Source organism: Ornithodoros turicata, chromosome 2 (assembly GCF_037126465.1).
Source record: "Ornithodoros turicata isolate Travis chromosome 2, ASM3712646v1, whole genome shotgun sequence".
NCBI classification, from domain to species: Eukaryota; Metazoa; Arthropoda; class Arachnida; order Ixodida; family Argasidae; genus Ornithodoros; species Ornithodoros turicata.
This window is the reverse complement of record NC_088202.1, coordinates 114,852,826-114,878,774: the sequence shown is the minus strand read 5'-3', so window position 1 is coordinate 114,878,774 and position 25,949 is coordinate 114,852,826. Positions and strand designations below refer to the sequence as shown.

The 25,949-nt window shown below is 46.5% G+C and overlaps 1 protein-coding gene across 2 annotated transcripts; it reads left to right on the top strand.

Moving 5' to 3' along the window:
• Positions 1–164: 164 nt before the first annotated feature.
• Positions 165–25,619, top strand: LOC135385964 (double-stranded RNA-specific editase 1-like). Of its 2 annotated transcripts, XM_064615617.1 has the most exons (5): positions 165–322; positions 418–506; positions 7,607–8,774; positions 10,101–10,575; positions 23,629–25,619. In XM_064615617.1, exons 2-5 carry the CDS (start codon positions 464–466, stop codon positions 23,959–23,961), a joined length of 2,019 nt encoding a protein of 672 aa, XP_064471687.1. In that variant the 5' UTR covers positions 165–322; positions 418–463; the 3' UTR covers positions 23,962–25,619. The 2 variants fall into 2 exon arrangements, with proteins under 2 accessions (XP_064471687.1, XP_064471688.1); XM_064615618.1 differs by lacking the exon at positions 165–322 and having other exon boundaries at positions 329–506.
• Positions 25,620–25,949: the final 330 nt, after the last annotated feature.

Below are 25,949 nucleotides of genomic sequence, written 5' to 3'. Positions count from 1 at the left end.
ACGGAGACGCTATGTCGCTCTTAAAATACGCATGCGCACAGCACGTTGGATATCGTTGGCTGTGGGTAAACCCGGCGAGCACAGAGCCGTTCGCTTTTACGCCATCTATCATCATATTTATAGAAAAAGCTCACAACTCCATTTTATGCGCATTTAGAAAACTCAGTGTTCTTTGTGCCGTAATAATAGGGCTATTCCACGTTTGCGTTTACATTGTTCCTAAATATTTGGGGCGCATTGAGAAGGACCGAAGAACACCACCAGGCCACCAGCCTCTGGCAACAACGTGCGATTGTGGACCGCTGGTGATTGTAGAAAATTGGTTAGTGTCGTGGACTTTACTTTACGTAAACTATCTGTCAAAATCGCCAGCGCGTGCAATAACGTAAGTTATTAATAACACGATTCCTTCTGCAGTCGCAGGCAACGGTAGGCTTCTTTGATAGCAGAAGTTGGGAAAGTGATGGAAGAAACCATGGCGATAGACAAATCGTCCACGGATAATGGTAAGCGCAGAAAATAAACATCCCTGTTTGGAAACATGTGTGCTCTTACAGCTGCCGCGAACGACACTTTTTGTTTCACAATAGAATGCAAATAGAGCACATAGAGCTTCAAGAACGATAACAAACCAGCTAAGCGAAACACAAAATTGGCCGGCGTTAGGCTTAGTCCTTCCAAGCCGGTGGCACATAGCGCAAGTTTCACTATTTTCGCCACGGACGTCACCATTCCGCACAATTTCACACGAACTGTTGAATGTGTTCGTGGCAAAGCTGGCGCATGTATTTGTGTGTTGCAGTTCATTTAGCACATGGGAATTGTTGCTGCTAGCGTCAGATACCGTGATCTCGTCATGGTTCGCGCGTCGCCTCGCGGGGGCTCCGAGGTGCCGAGCGGAGGAGTGCTTGTATTATTACATTTGCTGGTCAGTTACCAATTATTACCAATCGTGAATACCCAGTAACCGAACAGTTAAGTGACTGGCTTCAAAATACTGCTTCAGCTGGCAGTGTATTCCTCGTGCCTTCCACCATAGTAGATTGTAGCGAAAATCTTACAAACGATCCTCATTAGAAATAAGAAGAAAAAAAGAAAGTGACGTTTCAAAGACATGCAATTCAAAGTATCACTTTGTGAGTGGTGGCCTATTTATAATAGTAAATTATAGCGGAAAATAAAACTGCAGAGAGTAATAAATTCAGATGCAATAAGCTTGCATTTGCATGCACTTCCCTTCACCACCCATGGAGGTTCCGCACCATACAGGGGTGGAAGTGCTGTGTCAAGTGCAATGTCCTGCAGCATGTTATATTTTGCGATGACTCTACGCCAAAACATCCTCAACTGCCTTGAAGTCATGATTTTGGGAAATGTATGGCAGTTCTAACAGACTTTCGTCTCTTGCTGGGAACAGTAATTTGGAACAGATTGGTACTGTACGCCCTCGCATTGTAGCATATTCCTCTGAAATCTTGATGCACCACATCTGTTGAGTGTGTCTTAGCAATGGTGTCATTAATACATCATTGGGAGTAGCCTGCGGTATGAGGCTACATTTACAAACTTTCTTGTTTTTACTGCAAGAATATTTCACGAAACTAATTACTGAGGCCAGAAGACGTCACAAAACGATGAGCAGAAGCATTAGGGGAACCGGTCCACTCGTCACCGGAAAACTCGTCACAGGATAATTGGTCACACCGGCCCTCTGGTACGAGGTCCTTTTGTCACCGGAACACTTGTCAAGGGGGGCGGTTCGTCACCAGAACACTGGTTGCTAGGTTGACCCCGTTCCAAAGGGAATGCGTTTCACCGTGTTTTACCAAAGGGATTAGTCCAGTGCCCGACCCGCACTTCCGCAAACCCGGATTCCGAGGACCGCTGACTGTACAAATTTCAGGTCTTTGCTAAGGGAACGGAGAGCATGGAAGTGACGAAAACTCAGCGTGGGGCTCCGTTGCTGGGGTGCGGACAAATGTTGAGAGACTGACCAAGGTTAGGTCAGGAGAGCCTTTTACGTATTTCACACGTTGGGGAGTGGGCCAGTTCATGTAGAATATGCACCCGTCGAGACTGACCAAGGTCAAAAGGGCCTTTTATTATTTCACACGTTGGGGAGTGCAGTGCGGTGAGCAGGTGGCAGGTTCACTGTGATGATTATTCCGGAGTGATGGCAGTTTCTCGTACGAGATGCCCTGTGACGAGTTCACCTATGACCAGTTGGCCTGTGACGACCGTGCCAACGCTGGAGGTGACTCATGCACCACCTACTGAAAACGCAGGCAATGTTGGGTCTAGAATGCTTGTGTCAACTCAAAGTTCATAGCCTGCCAGTCTTGGACTGTATCGGATGCATACAACAGTAGCAGTGTTTTTTTTTTCGGACTGTGTGGAACTCCCTTAAATTATTATAATCATTATTATTTCCTGAAGAATGTATCCCTCATAATACGTGCCCTGAATACCACCTGAGAGCCTAGACACAGGGCTTGTACAGGGCCTTGAAACTCTTGAAAACCCTTGAATCTGAAAGTCCATATCTCAAGGTCCTGGAAGCCCCTGAATTTGGAGCTGCCCATGAAAACCCTTGAATTCTAGGAGTATTTCTTCGTGATAACTGTCATTTAATGAACAACGCCACGGTTCCGAGTCTTCTCTCCATCTGCTTCGTAAATCAGCCACTTCACATAAATGCGTTCACCCACCAGACCAAATATAGGTTGTAAACCACGAGAAATTAGCCGATGCGGGCTACAAACATGGACGACACTATCACGCAAGTCTCCAACGCCCAGAATCAATGAAATCGAACAACTTGGGAAAAGGGTGCTGACGGCAGGATTCGAACCTGGGCCCTCTGATTTCTGGTCAGATATGCTTCCGCTAAACCATGACAGCAAGACGTTTTAATGAACTGGAGTGCCTCAAGTACAAGGGGGATGGACAACCAATCATGCTCTTCCCATTCTCTCTCACATTTCAAGCATTGTGGCAAACTCATGAAGGCTATCGTCACTGGACATCGCGCGCAATATAAACATTTGTAACAGATTTTTTACCTAGATATTTTGTAATTATATGAGGGTGGGTCAAAAAGTAATGCCTTCTCAGTCACTGCAACTTTATTATTAATGAACAGAGCCACGCAAAACTTACATATATTATAGCCTGATGTCTCCTGTACACAAACCTATTGTTCAACATAGTCACCGTTACCTTCAGTGCACTTACGCCACCGTCAAACCCAAGTATCAAATTTGTTTTGGAAAAATTCTGGAGTTTGATTACTGACCCATGCCTTTACAGCTGATTTCACTTCATCCAAGTCATCAAATTTGAAACCACTCAAGCTGTCCTTCATAGTCCTAAACAGGTAGAAGTCCGAAGGTGCCAAATCAGGCTGTACGGTGGATGAGGTACAATGGACCACCCCATTTTGGCAGTTGCTTGAGTTGTGAAAAATTATGTGTGTGGTCTTGCATTACCATGAGGGAACATTTGTAGGCCAAAGACACCTCTATAACATTGTACATAAACATTCACAGTCGCTCTAGTACATGAAAAATTTCACACAAGGAGGCATTACTTTTTTGATCCACCTTCGTATCTAGTAACCTCTTCTGTATGTAGCGTGAAAGAATCATTGGGGATATTACCTGGGGATATTACCCCGAAAGATCAGTGTGAGCCCTGTAGAAAGCGCAGTATGGGATCTTCAGATGCACTCATGTACCGTAATATCACGTGTATTAGCCGCGGCTTATGTGCGATTTTTTTTCGTCACGGGCACTCTGCGGCTTATCTCAAGACTATTTTTCCCTGGTATTTTCCCCATACGCCAGTGTTAACGAAAGGGCCGACAGTGTCTCTGGAGCACTACTGCCCTGCGTAACAGGGGCACGTCCACGTTTGTGTAGACTGACCTTCCTGGTGCCTTCCCCCAAGCAACTTTAACGAAAGTGGTGACAATGATTAATGTATTCTGGAAGGCCACTGACCCATGGATCCATGAAAAACACGCAACAAGGGCACAATCCGATCTTGGTAGAACACTAGAACTGACCTCCTTTGATGTACACCGTGCCGACCTCGGAGTATGGACCACAGGGTTTATAGCCTTCTCTATGGTGTCCTTGGTTGCACAAATTGCCTGCAGCCCATCTGCGAGTGCGGCTTATCTGCCTGAAAATTTTCAAAACGTTCCTAAAAACAGGTCTTGAGGCTTACCTGCGGTGCGGCCTATACGCGTGAAATTACGATAATGTTAACGCATGGGGTGGTCGGTCAAAGCGACCGTCACTGGAGGCTGCGTTGAGGTACTAGTGTGATACGACCAGGAACTGTGACACAGGAACAATCATAAATTGTTTAAATACCAGTGTTGAAAAGATGCCGAACTCGGGTCGAGCGTAATCCGGGCATTGTGGAGATGTCAGTTGGAATGCGAAACTTGATCTTGGAACACCAAGGTTTGAAACAATGGGGCATAGGATGCCTGAAAAATGACGAAGCGGTCAGGAAAGAGCTGCAGGCACGCATGGTGCCATTGCTGCATGGTGACTCAGATTGATTTGCAGGAGCGCTCAAGAAATGTGATCACCACTGGCTGGTGATCACCATGTTGCCTTGTAAATGTGAGAGCAAAGATAGATTTTTTTCAAAGAAACTCCGATCCACCCCCACACCCATGGAGCTCCCAGGCCATGCTCTGATTGGTGGTATATAGAATGGCATTTTTGCCCTTTCCAAGAGAGGGAATTCTGGCATCCTTTCAACATCCGACACGTGCTTTTGTCGTGTGTCCCGTCGAATAGCGATCGAACTGCTCCACAATTTCACGTGGGATTTTCGATACCGTGGTCAGTGATCAATGAGTAATAAAATGACACCATAGTTTAGAAATCGACTGGAATGGATGCCCTTCAAAGAACAATCCCTCCCTATCAAGAAAATTTTCAAACATGCCAGTGGTTATTTTGTTGTGGCTGGATGCGAGGAAGGTATGGCATAGAAGACGGACACTTTTTTTTTTAAAGCCACTTTGGATCTTAAGTTCACCATCGAGAAGAGACATGGAGGAGAGCTACAATTTTTAGATTTACTGTTGATAGACAAGGGAACACATGTTTGCTGGAAATACCAACAAAGGGCTGAGAAACCTATCCTTCCCCATTTTCTTCTTTCTCCCTTTTTTTTTCAAGTCAGTAAAAAAAATGTCAAAAGAGGTGTTGCAAAAACAGTCATCAAGGCAGCCATCAAAGCAGCCCTGACTCATTCCTGTTTTCATGAAATGGACAAGAGTTTTAAAATGCAGCTAAATAGGTTCCACAAGTCAGGTTACCCTCATCACTTTTCATAGTGCATGCCTCATACCCTAGTCAGATGGCACAACTTAAGGCCGTAAACATTATAGACATTAGGAAAGACCATAACTAACGCATAACAGCCTATCAGCAGCTGAGGCAGCAGCCTCCAGCTGATGCCTCTGTCGTCATCAGCTGGAAGCTCGCGCTCTCGCACATCTGACCATCAGCTGTTCGACAGCAGCTGATCCAGCTGATCGTAACAGAGTAAAACGCTGCTCCCGCACGAACCCTCACGTATTGTGTTTATTTCCTTGCTACAGCATCTTGGCTGTTGCGGTGGTGAAGAGGTTTATCACAATGGCATTGATTGGTCTACAATGACAATACAAGTACAATATATGTCACAATGACAATTTGTGTTGCTTGGTTGCACTTTTGAGTCAAGTTTTTTATCTCTCCTTGTACCTGCTGCTTCATTTTTTAGCTTATATTTGCAACATTGCGATATTTGCGACACATCGTCAATCTGCTGGTAAGCAGCGTCGTTGATCATATTTTTAGCACCGCGATTTCTGACATTTTCTTCTGATATGCGCATAAATGCCCTTGTCCTAGCCTCCGTCCATGAACCCTTTCTTTCTTATTTGTGAAAATTTGGAGCTCATTGCTAAATAGTTCGCAGCGAAGTTCAGTTTCGCCGGCACGTCAACAAGCGTGCTAGGGCGATTGTGTCTGTTGTCGAGAGTATCCCGTTCTTTTCTGCTTTCGAGAGTAGGCAGTTTGGATATGGAGTTTGGGGAACTCTGTTATCTTTGTATCGCCATCTGTCCCCGAAGGCCTCATCACTTCTGTCTGGCATGACCCCAAACTCTGATTTTGTTTACGGCCTTAGCATTTTAAGGCCTTATGTGTGCCCGTCAGTCTACTGAAACAAGTGGGGGAAGGGCACGAACCTTCAGTACAAATGGGCGTACAGAATGGTACAAAGGGGCAGTTGCCATAGGCGAAAGAAATTGGCACAAACGTACAAAGTGCAAGTTGTCTAAAGAGGAGATCTTATACGAAAGCCCATCATTAGACTGGCGAATGGCATGGCAGAAACCCTGACTTGCGACATTAAACACACAAAAAAGTTTGTCCCCTGCAGCACCCAATGCGTTTCAGAAATACCCTTATCGTGTTATAAAACCTACATAGGCTAAAGTGAAAGGTGTCTGAACACTAGATTAGATGGACAATTCTACAGATTTGCAACAACTAACGGAACTTTATCTGAACACACGAGAACCTGCAGTTGTAATGCTACATTTAGTGTAAAATGTTAACAACAGGTAGAAACAGAGCTATGGCAAGCCTTCCTAATTGCTGATAAGCAGTAGCTTCATCTGAATACATGGGAACCTGTGGTTATAATGCTACATTTAGTAAAACGTTAACAACAGGTACAAACAGATTTGCAGAAAGGCAGGAAGCCACTGAAAAGGTTAGCCAGCTATAGGATTTGAGTTACTTTCTTCTTTCATCATTAATTTCTTAAGCACTTGAGGCTTTGTATGTATTTGCCCTTTCTATGTGTTCAAGCCTCAGAACATGAATTCCCATCATGTTTATGTGGTGTTCTGTTCTCTGTGTGTACGTGTTCGTCTCAGTCGGCTTGGCGCTTCTAGAGCTATGTAGCAGTGAGCATGAAACACCTACACATGTGAAAAGAATGCCACAGAGTTGGAGAGGATGCATACACACAGGCCTGCTGGTGGGCGAAATCCATATTTTGAGCTGTTGAGTTTGAATATATACCTCTTGTGCCTCTTGCGTGGCACATTTTAAGCTGTCGTCTGTGTCGTCCTTGTTTGGTTGCTGCCTAAGCTCGGGCTGTATTCTCCGTGGATACAAGATTGCATTTTTTTTAGCAGTGCAGGCTGTTTATATTCTACAGTGCAGGAGGTGTGGAAAAGTTTAATATAGCTGTTGAGTGCAATAAAATAGTAACAAAATTGAGCAACATGTACAATACAAAAGATATGAATATTCGTTATTGACAATAAATGGTCAACAATGCAGTGAACAGTGAGCAAAGCATATTTAACATTATGCAATCATAAAAGAATGTCTTTCCGCTCGCCTTAGTACACTGCAGTGCTTCTATCAGCAACATGTGACAGTAGTCACTTTTAGTGCCGTTACCCAATGCCATTGCATCCCAAATCTGTTTTCACAACATGTTTGGACAGCTCACATCCTTTGCTTTTTTTGTGTGTGTTAAAATGTGCTTCTGACACTTTTGTCTGACTTTCCAGCATCTGGGCAGCAAACCAATGGCAAAACTGAAGGAGACGAGAACGCCAAAACTGGGGTCAAACGCCGTCAGTCTGGCCAGGGAGGAAATCGCAAAAAGAGGTCTAAGTCTGCTCAACCAAAGATGGTGCTGCCAAAAAATGCACTCATGCAGCTGAACGAACTGAAACCAGGCCTCAAGTACTCTGTCGAGTCCCAGGAAGGCCCACCACACCAGCCCAGCTTCATGGTCTCTGTTGAAGTTGACGGACAGAAGTTTGTTGGCCGGGGCCAGTCCAAGCAGCTGGCAAAGCACGCAGCAGCACAAGCAGCCCTACAGTCTTTCGTGCAGTTTCGTAACGTTCCCGAAGCGTACTGGGCCATGAGTCGTAATGTAAAGTCTGTTGGAGACTTCACCAGTGATGACATGGGTGCAGATGACAGCCTCAGCACCTTCAACAAATTTGCTTCTGGAGCTGTGACCGAGTTTCATAAGGACCAGTTGAAACAGTTCTCAGCTGAGGATGAGAACAGCAACGCCAAAAAGGCAGCGGCACGTGCAGCGGAAGAGGCAGATAAGAAGAACCCAGTGATGCTGCTTAACGAGTTACAACCCGGCTTAGAGTACACATTGGTGTCGGAAAATGCTACCATTCCGACCCAGCGTTTCACGATGTCTGTGACTGTTGCCAGTGGGGAGACATACGAAGGATGCGGTTCCAACAAACGCCTAGCCAAGGCGGCCGCAGCCAGAGCTGCTCTCCTCAAGCTCTACAACATCATGGCAGGTCCTGGTTCTGTGGCACAGTTCGGCGACCCAGCTGTCAATTCCCTGCCGCAAGAACTCTCTGATCGTCTCAGCGGGAAGGTGAACGAGTGGTTGCTGAAAGTGATGGCCGACAGTGCCGATAGTGCTAAGTGGAAAGTGCTGGCAGGTATTGCCATGACAACGGAGGGTACGGAAGAAGTACGAGTCGTGGCTGTGGCTACGGGTACAAAATGCATCAATGGAGAGTACATCAGTATGAATGGGTTTGTGCTGCATGATTGCCACGCCGAAGTGGTCTCGCGGAGGTGCTTCAAGGATTTCCTCTTTTCTCAATTGGAACTGTGGCAGCAAGGCCGTGGTTCAGAGACTGTTCTGGAGCCACGTGAGGATCAGTGTGGATTCAGGGTCAAGCCTGGTATCAAGTAAGTAGAAGCTTCCTGCGGAGCAGTCAGCGATGCTTTCCTACTGCTGTGCCATGAGGTGTGGGCCTAATCCCTGGAACATGAATGCCTTCCCTTCATTGGACTTCTTGTTTGAATTATTTGGTTTTCTGCTTTCACACGTTTGAGCCGAGACTGCTTAGCACGCAGGATTGTTAATAGTGTTCTGACTAAATGTCTCTCAGGATCCTAAGTCAGTGTTTCAGTCTTGTGGTTAGTGATAGTTGATAAATCTTCGTGCTGCACCTGGAGCTGCGGCACTCTTGCGAGGAACATGTAAAAGCAAAATTATTGTGCAAAAACTGGAACTAAGAAATTTATAGGAAATGAAAATGAATTCAAAGTTCCTAAGGCACTTTGAAAAAGTAACGAGTTACTTTCAAGTTACTCGTTACCACACTTTTTAGTTCTTGACCTTTCAATAATTAATTCAGATCTTGATCTCACAATGGCTGGTGCAAGGAGTTTGATAATGGCTTTGGTATACGAAAACTATGCCAATATTTGATATGACGAAAGAAGCATGCCTTAATGTACTTCTTTAGGGAGGCATTTGATGATTTGGTCTTGTAACAGGGTTCTTCAACGACGCATAAAACAGGCGTTGAAAGTTTAGGTTCATTGAGTTGTCCTCTATGCACATTCCGTAGAACCGCACCAAGTTCTAATCTTGCTAAACAGTGCCCTCTGTCATTATAAATACACTGCTCATCGCTGTGATGGATGTCACCTCGGTCTCCTAATGTACGGCCAAAACAGAATTTGTAGCGTTCACCGCGCCATGCCCGTACAACCGCTGTGCACGTGCTGCCATCTCATTAGAGAGGGAAGATGCAGCTTGCGATGTTTGTAGACCAGAATTGAACAAAAGGAACTTGCAACTTAACCCCAAGTTACCTTGAAAAACTTTGCTAAAAAAGGAACAAGTTGCTTTAGAACTGCAGTTCAAAAGCAACGACTGAAGTTAAAGGCTGCGGAAGAAAATAGCTTAGTTACCGTAACAAGTTACCCCAACACTGGTTTTTACGCACCAATAATTTCTGCACAATGAAAAAGATCAATCAGATCACTACCCTTCTATAAAGTTGAGGCAATTTATATCCCATCTTGCATTTTTGCAATGTGTTCAAAATGTGTACTCATCGTAAAATATTCTCCACACAGGGAGCAGGGTAGAGCACACACACAGACACGGAAATATGTCGGCAGAGATAAAAGAAAAGGGGGGATTCCAAAAGTGCTTTCATGTGACAGTTTGTGTCAGGACAGATGCCGTAGACAGCTTGTAATGAGATTTTTAAATTTCAGATTTCACTTGTACATCAGCACATCTCCTTGTGGGGACGGCCGAATTTTCTCTCCCCACGAGTTGCAGAGCAGCCCCGAACCTCTCCCAGCGGATCGCCACCCTAACCGCCGCGTACGAGGTCTCTTGCGTACCAAGATTGAGGCCGGTGAAGGCACCATCCCACTTAAGTCGACCCCAGTACTTCAGACGTGGGACGGTGTTCTGCACGGGCAGCAGCGTCTGCTGACCATGTCTTGTTCGGACAAGATGGCACGCTGGAACGTGTTGGGCCTGCAAGGAGCTCTGTTGTCTCAGTTTGTGGAGCCCATTTACCTGGAAAGTGTCATTCTGGGGTCACTGTATCATCCAGGTCACATGCAGCGTGCCATGTGGGGACGGTTGGAGAGTCGTCTGACTCTGCCCGAAGGCTGTGATCCCTTCTTTCGGCTCCACAAGCCCAAGCTGGGTGCCAAGAGTAGCCCAGAGTCTCGGCAGGTAAGCAATTTTGCCGTGCGCTATAGCTAATGACTTGAGCCTGAAGTTTTAGGGTTTAACCCGATTCTTCCCCGAATTTGCACCCCGAATTTAAGGGTTGCCCAGTGGTGGAACTGCTGCGCCAAACTGCGCCAATGCCCGAATCCTGCTACATGCTGCTACAAATAGCTGGTTTGTCGAAGAATTGCGCCAAGTCTGCTCCAAAAATGAACTCTGAAAGTGGGGAACGACAAAGAAACTGAAAATTGTAATAATGTTTCTTTTACCGTGGCGGTGCTCCGGTGTATCTCGCATGCCGCCGCAGCATGATGCTCACGTCCAACCACGACGTACTGTATTATAATGACCATGTCATAATCGGCAACCCCTATGAGGAGCCCGTCGGCACGATCCGCTAGGAGTGCTACACATCGACCCATGACGTCTACATCGTGATTGGACAATGGATATTTGAATTTTGAACGCCCAGAAGCGGACGTACGGGTACTGTAGCAGATGACAGCAGCAGCTCCTATGAAAACGCGTACAATACTTTCGAATACTATGAAATGCTCTAGAAAGAAGCATCTCTTGTGAGACATCCACCACTTGTACAAAAGTACTAAGGTACAAAGTATTGCAGACATTGAGGAAGCAATAACTGTGCCGCTGAGTAGCGCCACCTCTGCCTCTAAATGCAGTGCTGGGAAGGAGTGCCTATGACATGGTCGCTATAATCTAGTAGGTCATGTTCAATGTCATCAGTAAATCGCAGCTGGCCGTGAAGTCCCTATCAAAAATGAGAGGTAAGAGCACTGATGTGTTACAACTGGATATCGCCATTGGGTCTTGTGTCGCGTGTGAGCTCAACGAAACTGCTCACGCCTTTTCGGATTCCCGAGCCAGCACACGCAATCGCATTCGTAACTTGCATTGCATCTCAGGCAGTTCCATTTGCATAAAACTGCTCTTAGGATTCAAGCTATTTCCTAAACTAGACTTTTGGCGGTTTCAACTCGCGCAGGCCAGAACAAAACGAAGTTTGGGCGAACGCTGCATCTGCGCGAGGTTCCAGCAAGGCTGCGTTGCTTATAATAAGGATTCTAGACGAAGCTCGTCTAAGTGCGCCATGGCCCGATGATGGAAACTACATTCCAATTTCGCTAGTCGCTTTGAACCTCAATATAATAACACGAAAGATTCAGGGCGAAAGTAAAGTAACCTTCAGTGCGAATACCGCTCTAAGATGAAGTGGCTGAACATGGTACAGTGGTTCAGTGGAACAGCCTGAAGGTGGTCTGTTTCCGTATATATGTTTTTTTGTCTGTTGTTGTTGTTTTTGTGTGTAGGACGTCGTACCTGTTTCATCCTGAAGCGGCTGAACTCAAAGAACTACTGAATCCCGCTCTTCTTGCTCTTTGCGTAAGGCGTTTCGATCCTGGACTTGCCGCATCTAGCCATGTGGAAGCTGCCCTCCTCGATTGCTATCACTACTTCGAGAACTTAACGTCGCAGAGCGAACGTTTTAAGTTCAGTCAAAATGCATTTGGTGTACCTCAAATCGTCTTTCTTTGCCACGTGATTTTGCACTGGCTGACACTTGGTCCGGCTCTTGATCCAGCCGTTTCCAGCAGTCAAATCAGTATTAGTAGCAGTAGTAGTGTGTATTAGTATTAGTGACAGGAGGTCTCTTATCTGGTGTGCTATTCAATCGTCTGAGACAGTCCCTTATTGAAAAGAAGTTCATGGCCAAGGTGCTTTTTCTGTGCAATTGTGCTGACGTTTTTGTGGGATTCCCGAGTGTGTTCTGGCGGACTGAGCTTCTGCTGCACATGCTTTTCTCCCAAATAGAAACCCGCTAAAACTGATCCTGCATTGTTGTTTCGTTTTGTTTGTTTGTTTTTTGTGTGCAGAAGCTTACTGAGCCAAGTCTGGTGTGGCATTGAAGCCCATTGGCATAAACCTGTCAGAAAACTGGAAAGAAAGCATAGTGATCGGTGCTGGCACAGAAGTCGAGTTGACACCTGAAGAGAAGCAATACTCCAGACTTGTGTTTCAGGGCAAGCGAGATTGGCTTCTAACAGCATTATATACTTGTAGAGATGGTAGTCCTCTACACGGGTGCCTGTCACGACGTCTATATACCGCTCCGGGATGGCGCCAGTAAGCTCTAAAAACAGAACTTCACTGCATAGCACGCTGTGTGCTAACCGTTGCCAAGAATGATAGGGTTATCGCTTCTGATTCGAAGAGAGAGGGGGGCGTACGCCCTTTTGTGGCAGTTTTCATATACAGTCGCCGACCGATTTTTCGGACCTCGATTTTTCGGACACGCTTGATTATTCGCACTCGTTCGCGGAACGGCCGCGGGTCCCATAGAGTTGATCAAGAACATCGAAGAACATCCAAAATTTCGGACTCCGTGCAGCCCCGTCGCTCGATATTTCGGACTCTCTTTGCCCGACCAGCGAATTTCTCTCTTGGGGTGACGAAAAATATTGGTATCGTCCGAAACTCGTATCAAAAGAAATCAACCAAGTAAAATATTAAAGCAACAAAATAGGCAGTGATGATCGTTCATTTTCCATTCCTCTGAGTAGAAGAGGTCTGTCCTAACGTTTTGCGTCATCGTTCTTGGCCAACGGCCCAGCACGTGCCGTCCGCCCGCGAGTCGCGCGACAGCGCTGTAATGCGAGCTTCACCTAAAGCACGCATGCGTTATGTGAAGCCGACTTGCAGGTGTCGGTTCGGGAAATAGAAGCTGATGTTATCAGGCAGAGCTGGAAGCGCGTTAGGAAAGCATCGAGAAATTTTTCCAGCCTACTATGGCTTAGTAAAGTTTATTTTGAAGCGAAATTCGTTCTTTCGGACTGCTCGATTATTGGGACTTTTGCGCGATCCCCGCCGAGTCCGAAAAATCGGACGGCGACTGTATCCAAATTGCCACAAAAAGGCCTATGCCCACCTCTCTCTTCGAATCAGAAGCGATAACCCTATCATTCGTGGCAATGGTTGGCGCACAGCGTGCTATGCAGTGAAGTTCTGTTTTTAGAGTGTAGAACCACCATCGTCGTTCTCCTCTTTGCAACAGAATTAGGGCTCTGTATGCTCTGCTCCAAAAGTGATGAAACCTGCTACAAAACCACATTTTTCCCGCTACAAGAGCTGCTACGAACAGCAATCCGTCTGTTCCACCACTGGGTTGCCTCTTTAGGGTGAATCCCGATTCTTACCCAGCAAATTGCCCTCACTGAGACGTCTGTAGGAATGCATACCAACTTGTTTGGCAGCGAATGCAGTTACATCACCGTTTGTACCAAACCAGTACAGTTAGTTTTGCGTAACTGAGCCAGATTTCTCCCCGAATTTAGCATACTGGAAGTTTTTTCACCTGAGTTCTCACGAATTTAGAGCTCATGTTTATTTACCCGATTTTTACCCCCCAAATTTAGAAAAAAATATTTCCCGAAGAAAACTTCAGGCTCTACTTGTGTCTGAATAGGCAAAATGCATGTTAAACCTTGATATTGTGTACCGGGACATAATTGAGATCAGTGTTAGAAGCAGTCAGAAAACTATGAGTGCAGTACAGGCCTATTTGGCTCGTCTAGCGGGTGCGCCAGTTCGCTGCCGACAGAGCCGCGTGTGGTGACTTTCATCAACTCTCCCAAGTGTAAGGAGTATGTGGATACATGTGGTGCTGCGGCGTTTGCCATACTTCCTTGGCAAAAACTTTTGTGGATGTTTTACGCGATCAATAAAGTTGAAGATGTCGAAAGTGATTTCGCTCCCGCAAATGTCGAGAAAGGAAATCCGATTGAGCGTGTTCTTCTAGCGGAAGAAAGTAATCACGGCGAAGCGACGCGAAGTGTGTGTCTTAAAAATGAAATGAAGTGTGGTTTGCGACATTGTGTTAGACAACATTAGACAACATGCTAACTTGTTGTTGTCAAAGCAGTGCACCTGGGCGTTTTCCATTATTTGCATTTGTTATTATGTTAAACCCAGGGTTGACAGAGCATCATTTTCTCTGTCCCTCATTCTACCTTTGATTAAATTTAAAGTTCTCTACGTAAGCTTAAGTCTTATCGGACTTTAATGAATATAAGTATCTGAATAGGACACCAAATTGTACCACATATGTCATATCGGTCAATAGTACCAGCTGTAGCTGCTGTAGCGATGATATTGTGACAGGCTCATTTATTTTAGTCCATTGCAGTGGCCAAGCGGGTAAAGCAAAAAGCACTCATAGGTGTGATCTTTGTTGGGGTATATCAGACTGATGATACCTGTTTACAGTCAGTCGCAATGTGTGAGCAGCGTTGCAGCCCAAACCTATCATGAAAATGAACAGTGCTCAGAATATTTTGAGCAAGAGCCACACACGTTACACACTGTACCTTTGGTGTTGTGTGTTCATACGGTTTGATCAACGCGCAACACAGTGACTAGCAAACCTCACCTCAAATTGTACCTAGAGTAGCGTAAAGTACAAGGCACTAGGCAAAGTACCATACTTGAAGTACTCATCAATTATCTGTGCTAGACTGCTAGTGTAACATATTATTGTGCGCCTGACTTATCTATCTACCCAGTGTTACGTAGATGAGCCAGACGGACTGAAGCTCCTGGTGACCAACTCCAACAAGCTTTAATCAACAAGTGAACACTTACCCAAAACCCCAGCCAGGAGCCGCACACTCATTTTGATCCCATGCACCCGGTGGCCCATCGTCCTCTAAGTTATGCAACATCATCCCGCGCTGCGACCTGGGGCACTCGAGGCGACAAAGCCTTTGTAGAGGTCGGACGACCGACGACTCGTTGAGCATGCCCGTATGACGCCGTCTCGCCCTTGTAGCGACACCCTCGTACGACACTTGACACGGGAGCCTACTTTCAGACGGGCGTTGTCTTCTTGGACTTGAACAATGTCGCCTTCCCTTAGTTGCATCTCGGATGCTGCTGGTGAGGCGGTTGCGTGAGCTGACCGCAGCTGAAGCAGGTATTCGCGTGTCCAGTGCTTCCAGAACTGCCACCTTGCCTGTCGAATAGATCGAAAACCGAGTCGCACATCGTTATAGCATGATGGCTTGGAAGCGAATTCATCAGGCAAAGCCACTGCTCGTTTCCCAAGCAGAAGATGCTATGGGGTAAGTGGCTCAAGCTCTCTGGGATCAGCTCCAATGTGCCTGAGTGGGCGGGAATTGACGATTGCTTCTACTTCACAGAGTGTCGTAGTCAACTCTTCAAAGGTGAGGCGCCTTCTTCCAAGGCAGCGTCTTAGGGCTTCCTTCACAGTTCGTATGAGTCGTTTCCCCCAGCCTCCCTACCAAGGAGCTCGCTCGACGATGAATCGCCAGGCAAGGCGATGCTGGGTGGCAAAGTCTGGGACAGCCCTTGCACCAACCAGGTGGAGGAGGGACGAACACTTGTGAAAGGTGCGAGCATTGATGAAAAAGATGAGGGACGGTACCACACGCCTAGAGATGAAACGTCGGAAGTCAAGCAGGAAATCGGGCACGCTCATAGAGGACACAAGTTTGAGGTGGACAGCCCTTGTGACACAGCACATGAAAAGGGTAACGAACATCTTGGGAGAAGTTCAATGTGTGATATGCAGCGGTCCCGCAAATTCGACGCCGACAGCTGTGAAAGGATTTGCTCGGCGTTATACGCTCCTGAGCCGGAGGGGGGGGGGGGGGGCGACACTGGGGCTGTTGCAAGGTGTGCCTGTGGTATTCGGCAGGTCAAGCATGAGTATAGGACACGTCTTGTGGTTTGCTGGAAAACCCGTGTCGACGAAGATGTTGCTGCAACGCTGCTGTGTCCGAGAGCTAAGATGTCGTGCCGAAAGGCTTTATTCTCCACATGTGAGACCCTTATGTCTTCGGCGTCCCGAAGCTCTTCGGACGTAAGTGCACCCGCTACAAACGGTTGGCGGGGACTGCTGTTCTGGACGGACCTGGCACACCAGGCTGTAATGCGTAGAACGCGGGAGAAGGTGCTGTAGGCAGAGTGGTCCATCCAGTTCTTCGGGGCTGACACTGGATGAACGACCACTTCAGTATCCAGAGCTTCTGGTGCAACGGTCACCACCCTACAGGTGTCGTTGACATTTGAGTCTGGGAGAGTAGGAGGGCTGAAATCACCTGCAGACAACCAGGGAGGACCACGCCATCACAACAGGGTGTTCTGCAGGCTAATCTAGCAGAGATGCCGTGGGTCACTAGGTCTGCGGGGTTGTCTCTGCCTTTGCAGTGCCGCCATTGTTTGGGTCGGGGAAGTTAAGATTTTCGCCACCGTCGACTTAATAAAGGAGAGGCGAGTGGTCGCGTCGCACTGAATCCATTGGAAGCGCGACGTTCAAGTCCGTCCAGATATGTGTGGGAGCAACTTTTATGGCTTCTACGGTCGAGACGTGGAGGTAAAGACGCATGGACAGCAGGCATGCGAGGAGTTCGAGACGCAGTAGCGAGACTTCTTTCAATGGGGCTAGACGGGCTCTCGCTAAAAGCAACTGTGTGCAAGTGATTCCGTTAGAGGGTCGACAGCGAACGTAGACTGCGGTGTCGTAGGCCTTGGGACTAGCATTGGCGAACCAATGCACATCAAGGGGGGAGTTGCCCTGCGGAAAGACGCAACGAGGCAACGCAATGCATCGGTGTCTGACAGTTCAGCCTTCCATTTCTCCCAGACGGCACGATCTTCCGTCATGAACTCGTGAGTCCCATGGCAACGACTGGCACCATAAATTTTGAAAGAGTGCTTTAACGGTTATGCTAAAAAGTGCCAGGTAGCCATTCGGGTCATAGATGTCTTGGGTACTGTGCATTTCGTAGAAGGATGGGATGCAGACAACTTGAGTGCTCATTTAACCGAAAAGGTGAGACGATCTGTGTCCCGGTCCCACATCAAGCCCAGCACCTTGATCGTTTCGTTGCTGTCGGAAGCGTTGTCGTAGGAAACCTTGTCCGACAGGAACCGATCGTATGTCCACGCCGGCTTCTTTAAGTATGTCAATAGTGTCGCCATATGCTTGAAGGGCGTCTGGTTCTGACGCGCACCCCTCAACCAAATCGTCAACATGAAACCCGGATCGAAGCCGAGGGACAGTCGTCGAATATCGAGAGGCCACGGGAGAGAAACGATGTTATAACGTTGCCACCAGCAGTTGCCAGCCGAATGGGACCCCAGTCATGCGCCAGTCCTCAATCTGTGGGCTGTCATGGGCGGCGACGTCCTGCACCCATAGGAAGTGGATGTTCTATCATCCGCTCTAATACTGATTTGTAGATACGCCTTCCTTATATCCGCAGTGAGGACGACTGTGCTGCAGACCGTTCAGCTTGGGTCATTTCATGAGAAGACTGTTCAGAGAGGGTTGGCAAGGGAAGTGAGACGAGGCATCGAAGACGACGCGGAGCTTCGTAGTTTCGGCGTCTTTCCGGATCACAGTGTGAGGGGGCACGTAGTAGGCGTTCTCGTTTTGGCTCGAAACATCCGCAACCTGTTCGGCATGACCTTTGTCAAAATATTCCCAAATGACGGAATCTTATCCAGGGAGCAGAGCTGCGTGGACGAAAGAAAACACAGTAACTGCGCGAAGAGCCGCTGCTCCGTCGTTACCCAGTTGTCTGCTTCGGGGGAAGTCCAGGGCCTTTAACCATAAGTGGAACCACGTAGCGGCCATTACGCTTTTCTACTTGACTTGAGAAGCAAAGTGAGGCTAAGGGGTCTTTGTCGCCGGGAACTTGGTCGGCAATGCCGAGGGCGTCCAGACGCCACATCTCTGACGGGTCGATGCTTTCGAAGTGATCCTGATCTTTGTGTGCGAGGAAGAAAACAGACACGAACGATGACGTTTCCCGGGGAAGGGAACCCTGACATTTTGTACAATCCATCCGAAGACGGTTTCTACGGCTATGAGGTCGGCAGCGAGGCGTTCGACGTGGCCAGTGACTACCTTCCAATAGTAGTCTGCTCCCACCAGCACTCCAATCTCTGCGGTCTGACATGTGTCGGCAAGAGGCAAGCTGCGCTCTTGCATCACACTGAGTGTCGTGACGTCCAATGGGGGAGCGACGACGGGACAAAGGTCAGCGATGTCAAGAGCTGTTAAGTCAACAACGGAGTCACGGTTGATGAGGGATTCGAGGTGCAACGTGACCTGTTCGCAGCGGATAAATTTTCTTCACCCTTGACTTCGCAACATAGCTGCTGCAGAAGATCACGTCGGACGAAACGTCTGCTGCCTGCCGGTGTCGCGGAGGATGTGAATTTGCCTCCTGCCTACTGGGCCAGAGGTCCACACTGTAGCAGTTTGCAGCCAGGAACTTCCCGGAGTATTTCGAAGACTTGAAGCTAGTGAGGTCATAGTACGGCTGAGTAACTGCTGGGTCGAATTGGGCCTAGCCTGTTCAGAAACGGGGAACTCTATGGGGCATTGTGGAGAATCAGTCCTCTGGATGCCGTACAGTAGAGAAAGGTGCTGGCCGTGGGAATTGGCGCAGGATAACAGCTCCGCCGTTCCGCCCACGACGTTCTTGAAAGATGACCAGGTTTCCCGCATGGAAAGCATCTGCCTGTCCGAGATCATCCTGCATCCTTGGCGATCATTCTAACCGCTAAGCCATGGGAGCTGGTAAAACTATAGTTTCGAATAGAGTTCAGCGAATAGCAAAATTTTCTATGCTAGTTGAATACGAGTATTTCAGACACACTGCGAATAAGTTTAGAATATTTTTTTGCACTTGCGAATCGATTCAAATAGTTGTTGATGGCAGTTCGAACATTTCGTACAGCTAATTCTTGTTGCAGTGTGCCCATCGACAAACAGCTACTGCTCATCCGTGGCTTTTTCTGTCAGAATATAAACAAAAAAGTAAAAAATAGGCTCCTCTACTTCAGGCTTTGACGTGTGCATTACGAGGGGCGTTCACAAAGTTTGTATTACTGTCACGGAGGAACAGAGATGAAAGCAATGAAAGTCAGAGGGAGGTTTAATCTTTCTCCACATACGCTACACCCAACGCCTCGCACCTCTGCCACCGATGAATGAGCTGGAGGAGACCGTTGTTGTAGAATTTCTCATTCCATGTGCTCAGGAATTGGTCCACATCGTTGTAGTCCTGGAAATGCTTTCTAGGCTGTGGTATGGTTGCCACCAGGCCGGTGTTATACCGGCACGGCCGGTTATTTGCGCGCTCTGCTGGTTGCCGGTAAGAAGGTGATACCGGCAGCCTTTTGTCGTTATTTGTGGCTCAAGACCTTTCATAAGGGCTTTTACGGGGTTTTCCCTTCAACATTCCACTACAGCTTGAATAAATCAGGAGCACAGACCTAACTCTGCAGTCACCAGTCGTTTTCTTAGTTATTCATTATTATGATTATTCATTGTTATTATTATTACCATTGTTATTCATTACGTCTTGTGTTCGGAGGGGACAAGAGCAGTGGTTGTGTCGAGCCAGCTAGAACGTTCCTCTCCCACAAGCCTTTCCTCCTTTCCCTCTATTCCACCTCCTCTCCCTCAGCCGGTATTTTTCACTCCGAAAGGTGGCAACCCTAGGCTGTGGACCTCTCACACATGGAAAGAGGAAGTCAGTATAGGTTCAAGACCGGGAGAATACAGGGGATGAGGCAGAATCTCAAGGAGGTCGCATGTTGCACGTTTTCCATTGCAGAATATGCACCCGCGCATTGTCGTGGAGCAGACGAACACCCTTTGGGAGCTTCTCCCAGTGCTTTGCATGCCTTCGTCTGGACCTCGCCATAATATTTTTCTGAAACAGTTAGGCCCCTGTGGGCATATTCTGTTAGCAGCATAGCACAGCAGTCACAAAACGCACTTCCAGGTTGTCTACCGAACTGGAAAACGGAATTATCGGGGAAATTTGATGCGACTGGAAAAGTCGGGGGATTGTCAGGGAGTTTGCCAAAAAGGCAGTTGAAGTCAGGGTAAAATCGCAGAAAAATGCCGTCATGATGTGCTGTGAATCGAGAGTGCTGATGAGTTGTTAAGTGGCCACGCCGCAGCAACGTTACCACTCAAGAGACAAGCTCAGGGGCAGAAAAATAGGGCAGTCTTACTACTCAATAAATGATCTGTTTTATTAGAGACCTGTATCAAAACATAGCAGCAGGCACCAAGTTCCCTTTTGTTTTGGTCAGGGAATTCGCTTGAAATAGTCAGTCAAAACCTGGAAAAGTTAGGGAATTTGAAGGCTACAGTTTAGTATACACCCTGGCTTTGAATCACCCTCACCAACGACAAGACAGTCTTGGTCTTTTTCTGGTGGCTGTGAGCTCACATGCTGCCGCTGTTTGCTTTGGTCTGTGGATCATAGTGGCGAACCCAACACTCATCCCTAGTGACCAGACAGAGAAGTCGTGAGGATCGCTCTCGCACAGCTGCAACATTTCTGTGGCTGCTGCCTTTCGAAGCCGTTTTTGCATGGGTGTGAGCAACCGCATGACCCAGCGGCTCCCGAGCGACGTTTGATGCCCTAGTGGCGTTTTGCGGTACTATAGCGCGGAATGTGTGTCGTGTTCCGAAACTACAGGCACATGCGCTTCTGTTGCAACCTGTGCTGTACAGCTATTCCCAATTTTTGACAACGATAATACGAACTTTATGAACGCCCCTCGTATGTTGCCGGGATGAATTACGTTGGCAGTCTGAAGTTTGGAGTCTGAAGATCGAGTGCTTTCTGCAGCAATGTGTATCCTCTAGTTTCGAAACTACATTTTCTTACAAATTATACTGGTATGAATATTTCCTTCTATTACTAAATACAGCTGTAGAAGCTGTGAGTACGTTTATTGGGATCTGTAGTATACATTAGGGAATACAATAATATGTAGTGGAGATACACAGTTACATATACAGGGTCTTTTTTCATAAAAAAACTATAAGGGCTATAGACATGCTGTTTTCACTTCTATCATTTCTGGGCCGGCGGATGTTCTTGGCCATATGTTGCTCGACCGCCAAATGACTAATTACCTAAAAATCATTAATTAACTTTTTAATTATAAAAGCTATGAAGTGTTCCCAATAAGAACATCTGTCCCTTTCGGTGACCTGATATCTTAGCCGTTTTCAGAACAAAAATCCGTTCAGTAGATTGTCTGCAAAAAATTTGTGAAGGAACACCATTTTTTCTTTATTTTGTTCATGCGCATCTTCGGAGACGCGTCTTTCCTTCACCCCCAATGTGAGATGGTGAAGGAGCCTCATGTGTCGAAGATGCCACCACAGTGCTGCCTCATGCGTCGAAGATGAGCTTTAACTTGCGGAAACAAAAAAAAAACACATGTATCGGGTGACGCTGTCGGAAGTGCCCTTATCTTGTGTTGCATTTTCTTGTGTTGCAAAGGAAAGACAGGTCTCCGAAGATGCGCAATGAACAAAATAAAGAAAAAATGGTGTTCCTTCACAAATTTTTTGCAGACAATCTACTGAACGGATTTTTGTTCTGAAAACGGCTAAGATATCAGGTCACCGAAAGGAACAGATGTTCTTATTGGGACCACTTTGTAGCTTTTATAATTAAAAAGTTAATTAATGATTTTTAGGTAATTAGTCATTTGGCGGTCGAGCAACATATGGCCAAGAACGTCCGCCGGCCCAGAGATGATAGAAGTGAAAACAGCATGTCTATAGCCCTTATAGTTTTTTTATGAAAAATCTGTATCGCCTAGAAAAACACCCAGTATATGTAGCAGAACTGTGCTTGTGGACTTAGATAGGAATGCATCACGACACACTTCATGTTGTCATGTCGCTGTAAAGCCTCGGTATTGCACCAAACAGAAGGGTTCTTCTTTAAGGCAGTGTGTATCCTGGGGCAGCTTCAGCCATTAGATCACGGAATCCCCGATCTTCCACAACAGCGAACGGCTGCAAGTCGATTGCAACCATTCGCACAACTTTAGCATCCAGTGCCTCTCTCAGTCACGGGCAGTCGATCTTTGTGCTGCATCATGTCAGTTATCTTTCGCGGATTTGTGTCTTTGTACTCTTCCTTCTCTTTCTGATAAATGTTGAAAGCCGATCTGTGCCGCTTCAAGTGGCTAATGGGACCTGACGTTTAACCCTTCGGCGTGCGTAGTGTTGCGCCACACGTTTGACATGTTACGGCGGTTTTGGGGTAGTCAAAGTGCTACTTCCGTAAGGCACTTCTCCTTTCTGCTCGTCACTCTTCAGGCATCCTCCATATGAACTACCATGCAGGAGTGCAAGACTTTCCTGTCAAATGCACGCACACACCCACGATGATGAGATGACGATAGCGATTGGGCCGAAGTGCACCAACGGAGTCGTAGAGGTGCCGCGGAATATTCCAGAACTATTTGAAGAGTAAACTATCCGATTCGTATTCAAAAGTTTTAATAATGCCCCATCTCTAGTTTCGAAACCACAGGTGTTAGCACTCGTTGCAATAGGAATCAGCGGCGGAAACCAGAAGTGCAAGAAATTAATGGCGCCCTGCACTGTATTCATCCACGTTTTCTATCCTAACGTTCAGGAGTCATCAGTCACATTTGTGAACATAATGGATCACTATTGTGCAGTCCCCATGTATTGTCTCGTGTGATACCTGTATCTTGTAAGTATTCTTGTGAAAACTGTGTTTTACATCCCAGGCAAAATGGCGGCTGAGTCCTTTAGAGACCCTTGAATTTTTGTTCCAAAATTCTGTGGAAACCATCGGTAACGTTAATTGAGATTTGGGGATGATAACGGACGAACATGAAGCAGGAGGACAAGTCTGATAGCCAATTCTCATGAGACTTGTCCTGTTGCTTCATGTTCGTCCATTGTCGTCCCTCAAGTGTCTCGAGAAATGTCACTGCATCTGTGCTAACAATCTTTTCCACTGGAGTACTAACGTGGAGTGTCGTCTTACTGTATGAAACACCATACCTTTTGAACACACGTACAACTCACAACAGTTGAGGCCTTGTTGCAGAAACTCTAGTTCCCTCACTGATTTTATCGTGCACTTCTGTGCATCATAGCCATAGATAACGGGTGAACGGTTATATAAATTGTTTTGTGTCCAGGTGAACAAATCACCAAACTTCAGCATCAACTGGACGGAGGGCTGCGATGGGCCTGAGGTGGTAAATGCCACGACGGGGAAGCTGGAAGATGGCCTTGTTTCAAGACTTTCCAAGCGAACCCTTTTTGAGAGGTTTCTCAAGCTCTATGGTAATGTGCCGTCTATTCTCGCCCAGGATCCTACAAAGCCTCCAAGGCTGTACTCAGATGCAAAACATGCGGCTGAGCTCTACCAGAAAGCAAAGAAGAGTGTGGCAGAGGCCTTCAGCACTGCTGGACTCGGAGTGTGGGTCTCAAAGCCCATCGAAGCAGATGAATTCGAGCTTGTGCTCTGAAGTGTGACGGGCTAATTTTTGCCATTGTATGTGTATTTCCATTGAGATCATTCACACAACGTGCGTGGGTTCTCTATGATGAGAACTACATTCTTCCTGCTCAGGCTGGCCAAGCAGCTGCATTTTTGTGTCCAAACAGATATGTTGATGTACCTCGTAGAACACTTTTTTTTTTAGGTTTTGCAATTCACTTTGACAGGTTGGGGGTTGTTTTCAAATGGGTTCATAGCACATGAGTTGCATCTTTCATTCAGACATCACCAGAAATCTGCTTTGTTATGCACCTTTAGGTCCCTTGATTTGCTTAGATCATTACATTATTGAAACCGAGGTGTTGTTTGACCACCTGTGGATACATTTGTTAGTCTCTGTGCAGCGGTGAATCTGTACGCAAAACTTTGTCCGGGAACAAAACTGGATGTGGCCAGACTAATTGTCATGCATATTTCAAAATGTAGCAATCTTGCAGCAAGGGTCACCTGCCTGTTACTGTTCCTTCATTCTGGTTCTTAACACCGTGCAGTTATACTCCTGTGTATGGGTTATGTGAAATGCATCACACTTCTAAATATTTTAGTTCACATAGAGTAAGGTATCAGATCATATTTGTACATAGCATATTGTCATTTACCTTGTCTTTTTTTTTTTTTTTTTCATATGTCTCACTCAAGCAAAGATATGAATCCATACAAGTGAGTTACGATGTGTGAGGTGCATATCTAGCTGTTGCCATGAAAGGCTGTGTAAATCAAATTTCACAGGCCACAGGTATTGTACATTGAAATGGAAATCTGCTCCTCCTCTGTAAGTTCACCATCCGCTTTTCAAATAGAAACTTGCATAAATAGGCATTGCGATTAAAGTCACTTCACATTTGCTTGGTCTCCTCATGGTAGTTTAGAAATTTCCACAAATGCAAGTTTACCTGGCTGTCGCGCTTGTTTTCAGTGCGGCTCTTATGGCGCACACGTCTCTACCATGAAGACCTTGCCGATCTGCATTTTGGGCAACTCACAAGTACGCCATAAAGTGCCGCTATGGGCCAAATAAATCTGATTCCTAACTAGTTAACGCCACCGCAGTCTATGCATCTTGCATCGTATTAACATACGTCTGAGCTTGAAGGTGACACCACTTACTCTTTCGAGATGTGAACTTTGCGCGTACTTCCAAAAAAAATCTTTGTTTTGTTTGGTACGTAGTGGTACTAGAAGGCAAATTGTGTGTCAAGCATCATCAGGCATATGGCCATCATTATCATTGTTTTTGTCCAGACTGTAATCCTGAAGTGTGTTGTCTGCACTGAAAAAGGAAAAAAGGGGCTCCTGTTTTGACTACAAAGGTTCTGCTTTTACATATTTGCGTACGCAAAAAGCTGTCTGTTTGATTGTACTTGAACGTTTTCATTAGCTTTGCATTGATGATCACATCCCGTACATCACTTCTCGGTACTTACATTTTCTGACATCAGCGCAAGGTAGATACTTTTTCGGAACCAACGATACTGCTGGTATACTAAGAATGCATACCCCCATACAAGTCCTTTTCAGCTCTTGGACACTTGCAAAAGCCTATGGATTCCTCTGTGTTCTATGGAACTAAAAGTCATGTATGCAGGCACTTGCATCATTGCATAAAGTACATTAATATGAAACATTTTTCATGTGTCTTGCTGTGCTTGGTGTTGAACTAGGACTGCTGGAAACTATGAAACTAATAGATTTGTTTCTCTTTCCTTTATTGCTGCATGGTGACTGGTGGTGATAACGAAGACTAGGCAGCCACGCATTGCATGCAGTTTGCCCAATCATCGGTTTTGCTCTGACCATTTTTGCCTCGAAGTATCTCCGAAGTGGTCTTGAAGAATCATGTCAAACTAAATGCAAACCACATGATATTATGCTTAGAGGAAGGCTACAAGAGCACTGCGAGAAAAACCAGCTGCATAAGCTGCCTCAGTTGTGAAATCTTTCTGCCAAACAGGATAA